Genomic DNA, 12,634 nt, shown 5'->3' on the forward strand with positions numbered 1-12,634 from the left:
TGTCTTACATGACTGTTTTCCTTTGTTTCTGCATTTTCTCATTTCTCAGGTTAAATCTGCTCTTTGGTGGACTTCCCTAATGGTACAGTTGTTAAGACTCCGCTCTTCCATTGCAGCAGACGCAGGTTCGATCCCTGGTCAGGGAATTAAGATCCCGCAGGCCACGCGGCCAAAACAAAAAAACAAAACAAAAAAACTACTCTTTAGAGTTCGGGGAAGGCCTAGGAGGCTAAAGCTTTTCTGCAAACAAGAGGCAGGAGACTCGGAGAGGGTGGGGGAATCTGTCTTCAGGAAGGGCCTGCAGGGTCTGCTTGGTTTCACATGTACCAGGCACTACTGGGGATGGAAGAAAGCTATAAATCACATTACCTGCCCTCGAGTAGCTTTAAGTCTATGTGGAGAGCTAAGCAATACATATGTCCATAAGAGATCCCTTGATTCTTCACTCCCCAAACTTACTCCCATGCCAGTTTTCCTATTCTGATTAAAAACACTTCTATTCTCCCAGTTGCTTGGGTCAAAAACCTAGGGATTCTGTTTGATTCCTCTATTTCTCTAACTCCAAAACATTCATGCATGCACATATATTTAAATCATCAGTAAGTTCTTCTAATTATTACCCAGTCCAAACACTTTTTACCACCCTGGTCCAGGTCACCATCATATCTTGGTTGCATTATTATAATAACCTCCTAATTTGTTTCTTTGCTTCAATTCTTGCCCTTCCACATGCTCTTCTCCAAATGCAAGAATAAATAGACAACATATTAAATCAACTATACTTCAATTAAAAAAAATTTTTTAAAGGAATTAATAAGACAGTTATTTCTTTCACAGAGTTTACAATATAGCTCCAATTGGTGGAGCCTAACTATTAATTAACAGGAACATACATTAATGCACATTATAGCACCCCATTCTGCAGAGTCCTGGGCTGAGCCAATCTCCCAAAGTCCCTTAGAGATGCTTACAACAGAAGTCCCAAAACCTAGGGGGGAAAAGTGTAAAGTTAATCACAGTTCAGAGATTACTGTTGAAAAAACTATGGAAGGAAAAGTAAAGTAACAAAGTGGCAGAAAGAACAGGGGCTTTTGAGTCAGACAGACCTAGGTGTGAGCTCTAAGTGAGACACTTACTTAGTTCCATGACTTTAACAGCAGTCAACCACAGAATAAACATGATGACGATACCAATAATACGGGACACTTGCAACTTTTACCCAAGGTAATAAATGCCGGTCTGTCTGACTCTAAAAACTATTCTCAATGATTTACAGAGATGATATGATAGAGTTAAGGAAAGAGGAATTGACAATTCGGAAAATATATTTATAAATATATTTGACGAGACACTCAAATTCTACTGCTTCAGCATTACAGCATCTAGTGTATAAGATGCTGTTTTGTTTGTTTTCCTAGTCATTACTCACGAACAAAATATTGCACAACTCCAAAGGTCACCACTCACATTATAGTCTGTAAACTTTAAGTGATCGAGTCACAGATATGTTTAAAGTCAACCATCAGTAGCTATAGTCACAAAGTAAAAGATTAAAAAAAAAAAAAGTCTGGAAAGAACTACAGGTTACAAATTGGTCTTTTTCATCCACACCTGTGAGGATCACTATGTAGAGATGAATTTACTAAACTACCTAGGTATCACATGTAGTCGTTGTTGAATCTCCTTCCTTAGCTGGGACTGCATTGATGCTACCTGCTGCTGGGTAAGGGCCTTGTCACAGGTCTGGTAGGTCAATCTATAGCAGAGGCTGACCTGTTCCGTCTTTGGATGCTGAAAACGACTAAGGAATTGTATGGATATGACAGTGTCCTGTGACACTGCTCGGGCCACAGTGTGAAACTCTACTTCATCAAATCTTTTCTTTGTATCTAACCAAAAACTAATATCATGCACATAGTATGGAGGATATAGGGAATAGCTTTTAAAGGGTTCTATTTTCCCAGGGGCAAAATTCTTCAGGAAACGATTATCAAAGGTCCACAACATTCTCCAATCAGAGATACCCCAGACAAGCATGGCTAATAGGTCCAAGTTCATAGACACACACACAAAACACTGGTCTTTGTGTATGATGCTTGTAGCAGATGTGGTAACAGACCCAATAATCAAATCCTTCACACAATCTGGGCCAAAATTTTGAGACTTCACAGTAATCATATAATCTTCCCCAGGTGGCTGAAAGACAAATTCCACTGAACTGCCCAGCTTAGAGCCCTTGAGCAATGTCTGGGTCAGAAGGCTATCTAGAATGCCCTTCAGATGATCCAGTAGTGACTGAAGACAGCCATCCTTCAGATTTTTATTAAATCCAAGGATAAACAAAGTCTCATGAAATGCTGGCATTGTGAAAGGTGAGATGCGGCACTTCTGAAAGACAGGTCCACTGAGGATGTACAGAGAACCTGGGAGGAAGTCTGGTGCTTGGATTAGAGCCTGAACATGAACTAGAAGAGAAGGTCTAAGGCAGACCTTGGCCTGGCTATACGTTCCTTCCTGAGCTTCTTCCTTACTGTCTCTTCTAGGGTTCTTGGGAAGGCTGAGTTCTGAAAATGACACTAGAAAATCCTCCATGTCTTCTGTTGTCCCACCAGTGAGGGACTCAAAATTTGAGTTATCTTCATGGAGACTAATCCAAAAGGCAGATGATAGGATGTCACAGTGGCAGGAAGTGAGAACACTGGTGTCTCCCTGTGGCAGCAAAGGGGAAGAACACTTCAGCCTTTTTAGAGGGAAAGCTTTCCCCAATTCAGCAATGAGTTTCTCATTTATGGTTTTGATAGGATGATATGAAGGTGCTTCTAGGAAACCCCTGTTTAAACACACACAAAAATAAACTTTTTTAACTTAAAATTATTAATAATTATAACATAGCTAGAATTAAAAGCACAAATAGCTGTATAGAAAAGAATTATCCTTAAGTTGATCTGGAAAGGAAACAAAGAAATCATCTACCATAAAGAGAGGTATGTGTTTCAGAACTCTGACAGTCTACAATAAACCAGAAAATACGACAATTTAAAAAAAAAATTTATTAGAGTACAGTTGATTTAAAATGTTGTATTAGTTTCAGGTGTACAGCAAAGTGAATCAGTTATACATATACATATATCCACTCTTTTTTAGATTCTTTTCCCGTATAGGCCATTACAGAGTGTTGAGTAGAGTTCCCTGTGCTATACAGTAGGTCCTTATTAGTTATCTATTTTATATATAGTAGTGTGGATATGTCAATCCCAATCTCCCAATTTATCACCCCACCTTATCCCCTGGTAACCATAAGTTTGTTTTCTACATCTGTAACTCTATTTCTGTTTTGTAGATAAGTTCATTTGCACCCCTTTTTTTAGATTCCACATATAAGTGATATCATATGATATTTGCAGAAAATATGACAATTTTTAATTCTAAAGAGACTTGTGCAGGCCAGACTGACAAGTATTCACAGCATGACATCATTAACAATTAATGTGGCATCCATTCAATGTATGGTTGCCTGATTATCAAGCCAATCAGGATACAACTAGAGATAGAAGTGATTTCTGGTAAAATCAGGTTACCTGTTCAGCTTTCCTACAAGTACTTCTGGTTCTAGAAAAGAAAACCACTGGTCACCCAGTTTGATCCTGGAAATTCTTGGTTGCAAACCTTCATAGGGTAAGCTCCGGGTAAAGATATGGTTCAAAGCACCTTCTACATGAAAGGACTTATCTTGACTCCTGGCAAAATAGACAGCAATTATTAAGACTGTCATTATTAAAGAAAGCAAGTATTTCTAGAGACTGAATCAAGAAATAGACAAGGAAAAAGTATGTCTCTGAGATTTTTTTTTATCATTAGTGAGAGAGATGGAAAAGGCTTAGAACTCTGTTATTACTTACCTATATCCAGTGCACTTGTACCCTGGCACAGCCTCACAGCTGAAGGGATGCACATCACTTAAAATGAATCCCCCTAGAGCTGCCATAGCAACCACTTGCCAACTGTTGTGCCATTCTCTCATGGGCTTATCAGCAGGAGTCCCACCTTGTCCTCTACACAATGCCACATGGACTTCTCCTTCCTCTGCAAGAACATCTGCACAGCTAACGGGGGTAGGGAAACACCAGCCGTTTATCAGAAACAAGTACAAGTTACCATAGGAGTTAGCTGTATATGTATGGTTTGGCTGTTAAATAGTTAAAATCAAATCATATCTATTTGCAAAGGTCTATTAGACTTCAAACATGCAAAAAAAAGTAGCTGGAAGTAAACAAAAATTTAAATTCAATGTTCAACTCATAACTGATACTAGTGGCTGACAACAGAGTTATCCAACGTTGTTTTTGTATTGTACATCTATATCTCATTGAAAAGTCAATGTCTGCAAAGTTCCTATATGTGATTCAGCGATCAGGCTGTTCTTCCCCACTTAGAAAGTTGTTCTTTTCACTCCCCTCCTGCCTGTTAACTTAAAATACTGCCTCTGTGAAAAGTTTCATGACAACTATGAGCCAAAGAGATCTCCATTAGTATCATGTGTTATTGTATAATAGTATAAAGCACTGTTTTGCGTTCACAATAATTTTATGAGGTAGTTACTGTTAATATCTTCAGTTTATGGATGAGGAAGCAAAAGCAAGTAAGGATCAAGTAAACTTAATCCCCAAAATCACAAAACTATTAAGTGGTGGGTGGGGATTTGAATGCAGGCAGTCTGGCTCCTAAATTAGACTATACTACCATCATTTCCCATTATCAAAAATAGATGATCCTCCCTTTGCCGAACGAACAGTACATTATGAGTACTTTTATTTAGCATTAAGGTTAAATGTCTGTCTTTCCAACTAGATTGTGGGTTCCTTTGGAGCATTATATTCTCTTGTACGCCATATTTCCCAGACTACCATGTTTGAGCGCAGTAACTATGTAATGTACCTCTTAAACATTTCACTTCTGAGTGCTCACCTCTGGAAAAACTTGGCAAGCAGTTCCCTGTTCTTAGCTACTCCAGCTTTGCGTCCACAGTGCGGAAAGTTAAAATAAATTCGATCAAACTCTCTGTCTTGCAGTTCAAAGGCATCTACCAGCTGGGTGCAGTCCACACCAAAGCGTACCTCGGTACCTGGAACGAAATATAGACAGAAAGATGTCTTAAGACCTGGAACGAGAGAAAACCCCTCCGTAACCTGAACCATGCAAAACAACCCAGGTCTAGGCACACAGCAGGCTCTCTGTAAATGTCCACGTAAAGACCAAGAGCAACCCCCAGATTCCTTGAATCCCCACGTGCCCACCCTTTCCACTTTGGGCGGTGCCACAGCTGGGCGGGGCTTCACGGAGGGGTGGGCCTCGCTACCTCGCTCGCGCAGGCGCTGCAGATTCTCCTGGGCCAGCGGATCCCGGGCCAAGTCGGCCGGGCGCTGGAGACAGGTGGCAGTTATACTGGTGCTCGGATCCAGGGTCTCGCTCAGAGCGGCGGCGAAGGAGAAATTCCCCTCCCCAACCAACAGGAGGCGCCGAGGGGCCATGGCCTCAACGTGCTCCCAGCTCGCGTTCTCGGAGGCGCTCCTTTTTACGTCACTTCCTTCGCCGGTTTCTTGCGGCCCCACCTCTTCACCCGTCGCTGGTTGATGACGCTCTAGAGCGCCCGGTTGTCTTGACAGTCTGGTGCAGCAACATCCGAGGAGAAAAATATCCCTGAGTGCAAAAGCGATACCCCGACCGCCCCGTTCCCTCACTCCCTCACCCTATCGGAAGTGTTAAAATAGATGCCTTTGGGCTTCACTGGTGGCGCAGTGGTTGAGAGTCCGCCTGCCGATGCAGGGGACACGGGTTCGTGCCCCGGTCCGGGAAGATCCCACATGCCGCGGAGCGGCTGGACCCGAGAGCCATGGGCGCTGAGCCTGCGCGTCCGGAGCCTGTGCTCCGCAACGGGAGAGGCCACAACAGTGAGAGGCTCGCGTACCGAAAAAAAAAAAAAAAAGATGCCTTTGAGCCCTGAGCGACTTCATCACACCTATATGAGGTCACAAGCAGTCACTAGTGCCGAGGGACAGGTCGAAGGTGAGGCGAGTTCTGAGTGAAGGAAGCAGGGCCGGGCTGAGGCCAAGAAGAGGTTGGGCTGTGTCCTGCATCCTGACACAGAGGATTTTCTAACAGCCTTCATCTCATCCGAAATGACTGCAACCCATTGTTACTGCTGTTCGGAATTTCTCCAGGTGCTTCTATTTCCTACCTTTTATTCATTCAAGAAATGTTGAGTGTCTGTTATGTGCCAGGCCTGTGAGAGCAGTTAGATATATGGAGGAACAAGATATGGCCTGTGATTTCACCAAGCTTGTAGTCTGGTGGAGGATGCACAGCAAAAGAGGCAATTCTGATTTAGTGGGATGCAGTGCTATGAATGGAGTAATTCAGGGTGCTGTGGGAGCACACAGAGGGGAACCTTACCAAGTTTGGGGGTGAAGTGGAAAGATTCCCTGGATGAAGTGCACCTGGGTTGAAAGCTAAAGGGAGGAAAGTACACCTTACCTGAGTCAAGAGGAGTGAAGAGGCAGAAGGAACAATACATGCACAAGCATGATGGAAAAACACAACAGCTGAGTTTGGCTGAAATGTACTTTGAGGGAGAGTGGGTAACAGATGAGACGGAAAAGTTAAGCAGGGACCAGGTCATATAGACATTTTAACAACCTTGAACCTTGCTCTGAAAACAGTGGCCAGCCAGTGAAAAATTTTAAATAGGAAGATGACACAATTAGATTTTCATTTTCAAAAATTCTGCTTTCCTATGGAGAAATGATAGGAGGAGAAAAAGGCGGATGGCAAGGAGGTCAGAGAGAAGGCTACTGCAGTAATGGAAACTAAGGCTGATAGTGATCTGAACTGGAACTTGGCAGTGGAGATGGAGGGTAGTGGACTGATTCAAAAATCAACAAGACCTAGTGATTGAGAATGGATGTAGGGAGTTGAAAGAGAAATCAGAGTCTAGGATAAGCCCCAGGTTTCAGACTTGGACAACTGAGTGGGTGGTGATGTCTGTCCTTACAGCCCCAGGGACGGTGTCATCTTGGTTTGCAGTCTGAGTACTTGGTCTGTTGGGCTTTGTAGGACCAGGTACTCTTTAGTCATCATGCTGTTTGTTGACATCAGTGTGTGCATCTTTCTTCACAAAGGCACATGGTGTGAGAGCAGTTACCTTTAAACCTACAGTGTTGGCTTTGTCTCTACCTGTGGAAAAGTGGGTGGGTGGTGACTCCCAAATCATGGCCATCTGGTGATCTGGGTGATCTATATTCTTTCTTTGCTTGGAGAACTGGGAGGGCCAGGTTTGGTAACATCTCTTCCTTTAAAGAACATGGAACAGCAGAGTAAGGTTTTCTGTCACTCTACTATAAAATCTTCAGACAACACAAGCTCCTCAACTTCAAATTACTCAGCTTCAGGGGAGGTATTGTCTTGCTCCTAAACCAAGGGACCAGACTCATCTTTTAACCAAAAGTAAACATGGTTAGGCTCCTGATTACTTACAAAAAATTGAAATTCAGACATTGGTCATCTGGTATGTGCCAAGTACTATTGATTAGGAGGGTAAACAGAAGGAGAGGATACGGTAATGAAAAAGACACAGATCCTGTCCTCAAGGGATCAGTGTAGGAGATTCCACACTTCCTTGAAGAACTCTAACATATGGTATAAATTTATAAATATATAAAGATGTGAACATAAAGTTCTGTGTGAGACAAGTGAAAGAGAAGTTAACTTGAGGGAAGGCATCATGAAAAGGGAATGGCACATCCTGAGAAGTGACATTTGATCTGGGCCCAGAGGGAAGGAAACTGTCATTTATTGATCATTTATTGTATTATCTAGTTATCCAACTCTCATTTCTTCCTGTTCCCTTTGACGATAGCAATACTCTTAGTCCTTAAATTCCTACATCTCAAAATTACCAGAACATTTTCTAGTTCTCCATATAGTATTGGGGGTACTGAAGTTCTCCTGTCTTTTACCGGGGGGGGGGGACATTTAATCTATATAGTCACCTACTACTGCTGATTGAGAGGGCAGGTCAAAGGATTCATGAACTTGGAGAGAAAGAAACTGAACCACAACAATTAAACTGGGAGGAAAGCCTAGATTCTTAGAAGGTGTTATGTTATGCTTGGCGAAGGAAGAGAAAGGGAGGCCTTTTCTCCTCTCTGGTTTGTGCAACAAGCTTTTCTATTCCTGCCTTTTCCCAGAGAGAGTTCCTCATCTCATTCCTTACAAACCCACACTGTGGCAGCCTCGTTAATGCAGATGGCCATGCTGAAGTGTGGACAGATTGGAATGATATGTCCAAGTTTTTCCAGTATGGATGGAGATGTACCACTAATGAAGATGCCTATTCAAACCGTACCCTCATGGGCAACTGGAACCAGGAGAGATATGACCTAAAGCATATCGTGCAGCCCAAACCCTTGCCTTCCCAGGTAATCGAACTTTCTCTTCTTTGTTTCCTTCTGTTAGAAAAGGAAATACCAATGACCATTTGAGAGTCAGGAATCTGATAACTTCCAATGCTGAGATCTCTCAGACTTCTGTTCATTGAGTGGTTGGGAAAGGGCAACAGTCCTCAGCTGGAATGCCTATCCCACTTTACTATCAAGTTGACCATTATATTATTGTAAGGTAATGAAAGGATGGGTAGCATGCTTTTTCTCTTGCTTCTCTTTGGACTTCATCAATCTACAGAAATATATATATATATAATGTCTTCTGACTCAGGGTAGCTTCTTCCCTGGTCCCTGCCTACCTAGACTTGTTGTTTATCTGCATCTTTCCCTTAAATCTCCTAAACAAACAAACCAACAAAGGATGTGAACATTAGTAGGATATAGGCTAATGACATAGACTTATAGTCAATCTAAAATATGACACAGCCTGTTAGAATTCATGTCATTGTATCCTGTATTTCCCAGTATTGGTTATAGACTCTGTATTTTTAATCTACTACTTTTTCTTTGCAGTTTGGACACTATTTTGAAACGACATATGATACAAGCTACAACAAAAAAATACCACTTTCAACCCATAGTAGGTGGACTATCTTTTTTTTTTTTTCAATACACGGGTCTCTCACTGTTGTGGCCTGTCCCGTTGCGGAGCACAGGCTCAGTGGCCATGGTTCACAGGCCTAGCTGCTCCGCGGCATGTGGGATCTTCCCGGACCAGGGCACGAACCCGTGTCCCCTGCATCGGCAGGTGGACTCTCAACCACTGCGCCACCAGGGAAGCCCTGGACTATTCTTTTTAATTCTTATATTCTCAGGACCTAACTAAATGCTTGGAACATAGAAGGAACACAAATAAAAGTAAATTGAATGAGTGAATAAATGAATGAATGAGTGAATGATTTCTCTGTTTCCTCAATTTTGACATGATTCACTGTCTATTCCCTCACTGTCTATTCCCTCAGAAATAAGAATGAGATTGGTTACTAAGACTCCTCTTTTCTCTTCCCTCAGGGTTTAAGCGAGAGCCTCACTGGTTCCCAGGACATCAACCTGAGCTGGTTCCTCCTCCATACAAATGCACAGAAAAGTCAACTTACATGAGTAGCTATTCAGAGCCTCACATTGAGCATCACTCTGTGTGTGTGTGGAATCCTAATAACTGCCAATTTCAGAGTCCATGATGCTAAGAAAGAATAAGGTTCATTTTTCCAGTGTAGAGTGTAGGAAGGAGCACATTCTAAGAACAACTAAGAATTTAGCTGACTGTAGCACAATCTTACTCTCTGAATAAATAAAGCACAAAAAAATATTCTCTATTCCTTTTTTTTAAACCAAAATTTAAATGTCAAATTTAAGTTAATTATTTCTACTCTTAGGTCTACATTATGGGTGTTGTAGGAAGGCATTAAAAAGAATTATTTCTCTCAAATCTACAGCCATTCTGCTTTTCCCTGCCTTCCATCAGGGGCGGAACTGCAGAATCCATCATGACTTAGGATACATTTGGCTAGATGCTTTCTAGATGTGAGCCTGGTAGTCATGGTCAGATAGTTTACATTTACTGTGACCTTAATGAATATATCCCCTCTTAAGGACTAGAAAAAGAAAAATAACTGTTTATTATTATAGAAGATTTAAAACATACAAAAGTAGACAGAATGGTATAAAGAACTCCCATGTACCATTACCCACCTTCAACAATGGTTATAACCAATCTTATCTATCCCTATCTACTTTCTCTATTTTTAAATTTTTCTCAGAAATTATATCATTTCATCTATAAATAGTTCAGTTTATATCTAAAAAAGATAAGGACTGTCCATTTTTTACTCCCCCACAAAAGTCACCTAAGAAAACTTGATCAAACAAAACGGAGTTATTTATTAAGCCTTTGGCAAGGAAGAACCTCAACTTGACACAGTCTTCATAATGATTGAAAAGGGTGATGTTAGGGTAGGGTATTTTTAGGAATTTGGGATGACTCAGCTGCTTTAAGATGGGTCTTGCATTGTGGGGAACTGGCAGCGATTGAGAAAATGTTGTGAATAGTTTAGGGTTGGTGAACACTGGGAGACAATAGTCTTAACATGGCTAAACATCAGTATTTTCCAATTTTTTTGCTCTCCTGTTTAAGATAACAATATAATATTTGAGAGATATCTCCCATATATTACCTCCCAAACCTTCATTATTTTATGTTACGGGTATAAATATGGAATTATGTTATATATGATGTTAGGTACTGACAAAGTTTTATTTTTTTTCTGTATGGCTATCCAGTTGTCCCCATATTAGTTATTAAAAAGACCATACTTTCTTCACTGCTCTTCAAAGCCATTTTTGTTTTTCATTTTAACATCTTTATTGGAGTATAATTGCTTTACAATGGTGTGTTAGTTTCAGCTTCACAACAAAATGAATCAGTTATATATATACATATGTTCCCATATCTCTTCCCGCTTGCATCTCCCTCCCTCCCCCCCTCCCTATCCCACGCCTCCAGGCGGTCACAAAGCACCGAGCTGATCTCCCTGTGCTATGCGGCTGCTTCCCACTAGCTATCTACCTTACGTTTGGTAGGGTATGTATGTCCATGCCTCTCTCTCGCTTTGTCACAGCTTACCCTTCCCCCTCCCCATATCCTCAAGTCCATTCTCTAGTAGGTCTGGGTCTTTATTCCTGTCTTACCCCTAGACTCTTCATGACATTTTTTTTCTTAAATTCCATATATATGTGTTAGCATATGGTATTTGTCTCTATCTTTCTGACTTACTTCACTCTGTATGACAGACTCTAAGTCTATCCACCTCATTACAAATAGCTCAATTTCGTTTCTTTTTATTGCTGAGTAATATTCCATTGTATATATATGCCACATCTTCTTTATCCATTCATCCGATGATGGACACTTAGCTTGTTTCCATCTCTGGGCTATTGTAAATAGAGCTGCAATGAACATTTTGGTACGTGACTCTTTTTGAATTATGATTTTCTCAGGGTATATGCCCAGTAGTGGGATTGCTGGGTCATATGGTAGTTCTATTTTTAGTTTTTTAAGGAACCTCCATACTGTTCTCCATAGTGGCTATATCAATTTACATTCCCACCAACAGTGCAAGAGGGTTCCCTTTTCTCCACACCCTCTCCAGCATTTATTGTTTGTAGATTTTTTGATGATGGCCATTCTGACTGGTGTGAGGTGATACCTCATTGTAGTTTTGATTTGCATTGCTCTAATGATTAGTGATGTTGAGCATCCTTTCATGTGTTTGTTGGCAATCTGTATATCTTCATTGGAGAAATGTCTATTTAGGTCTTCTACCCATTATTGGATTGGGTTGTTTTTTTTTTTTTGATATTGAGCTGCATGAGCTGCTTGTAAATTTTGGAGATTAATCCTTTGTCAGTTGCTTCATTTGCAAATATTTTCTCCCATTCTTAGGGTTGTCTTTTCGTGTTGTTTATGGTTTCCTTTGCTGTGCAAAAGCTTTTAAGTTTCATTAGGTCCCTTTTTTTTTTAATTTCCATTTCTCTAGGAGGTGGGTCAAAAAGGATCTTGCTGTGATGTATGTCAGAGAGTGTTCTGCGTATGTCTTCCTCTAAGAGTTTTATAGTGCCTGGCCTTACATTTAGGTCTTTAATCCATTTTGAGTTTATTTTTGTGTATGGTGTTAGGGAGTGTTTTAATTTCATTCTTTTACATGTAGCTGTCCAGTTTTCCCAGCACCACTTATTGAAGAGGCTGTCTTTACTCCATTGTATATTCTTGCCTCCTTTATCAAAGATAAGGTGACCATATGTGCATGGGTTTATCTCTGGGCTTTCTCTCCTGTTCCATTGAACTATATTTCTGTTTTTGTGCCTGTACCATACTGTCTTGATTACTGTAGCTTTGTAGTATAGTCTAAAGTCCAGGAGCCTGATTCAGCATATCTTTTATTGTGATAAAATATACATAACATAAAATGTACCATTTTGTAGGGGTGAAACAGGAATAAAGACACAGACTTACTAGAGAATGGACTTGAGGCTATGGGGAGGGGGAAGGGTAAACGGTGACAAAGCGATAAAGAGGCATGGACATATATACACTACCAAACGTAAGGTAGATAGCTAGTGGGAAGCAGCCGCATAGC

General features: G+C 41.0%; 2 protein-coding genes across 2 annotated transcripts; one reads left to right on the top strand and one right to left on the bottom strand.

The window, feature by feature from the left end:
• Positions 1–745: 745 nt before the first annotated feature.
• Positions 746–5,557, bottom strand: FDXACB1 (ferredoxin-fold anticodon binding domain containing 1). Its single transcript, XM_079930146.1, has 5 exons — positions 5,357–5,557; positions 4,966–5,122; positions 3,900–4,103; positions 3,579–3,737; positions 746–2,830 (listed from the first exon to the last, which is right to left on the bottom strand). Exons 1-5 carry the CDS (start codon positions 5,526–5,528, stop codon positions 1,648–1,650), a joined length of 1,875 nt encoding a protein of 624 aa, XP_079786272.1. The 5' UTR covers positions 5,529–5,557; the 3' UTR covers positions 746–1,647.
• A 184-nt stretch (positions 5,558–5,741) lies between these two features.
• CFAP68 (cilia and flagella associated protein 68) lies at positions 5,742–9,791 on the top strand. Its single transcript, XM_079930410.1, has 4 exons — positions 5,742–6,218; positions 8,244–8,474; positions 9,012–9,078; positions 9,510–9,791. The coding sequence occupies exons 1-4, from the start codon at positions 6,177–6,179 to the stop codon at positions 9,677–9,679; spliced, it is 510 nt and encodes a 169-aa protein (XP_079786536.1). The 5' UTR covers positions 5,742–6,176; the 3' UTR covers positions 9,680–9,791.
• The last annotated feature ends 2,843 nt before the right edge of the window (positions 9,792–12,634 follow it).

This window comes from Stenella coeruleoalba, assembly GCF_951394435.1.
Source record: "Stenella coeruleoalba genome assembly, chromosome: 8".
Taxonomy (NCBI): Eukaryota; Metazoa; Chordata; class Mammalia; order Artiodactyla; family Delphinidae; genus Stenella; species Stenella coeruleoalba.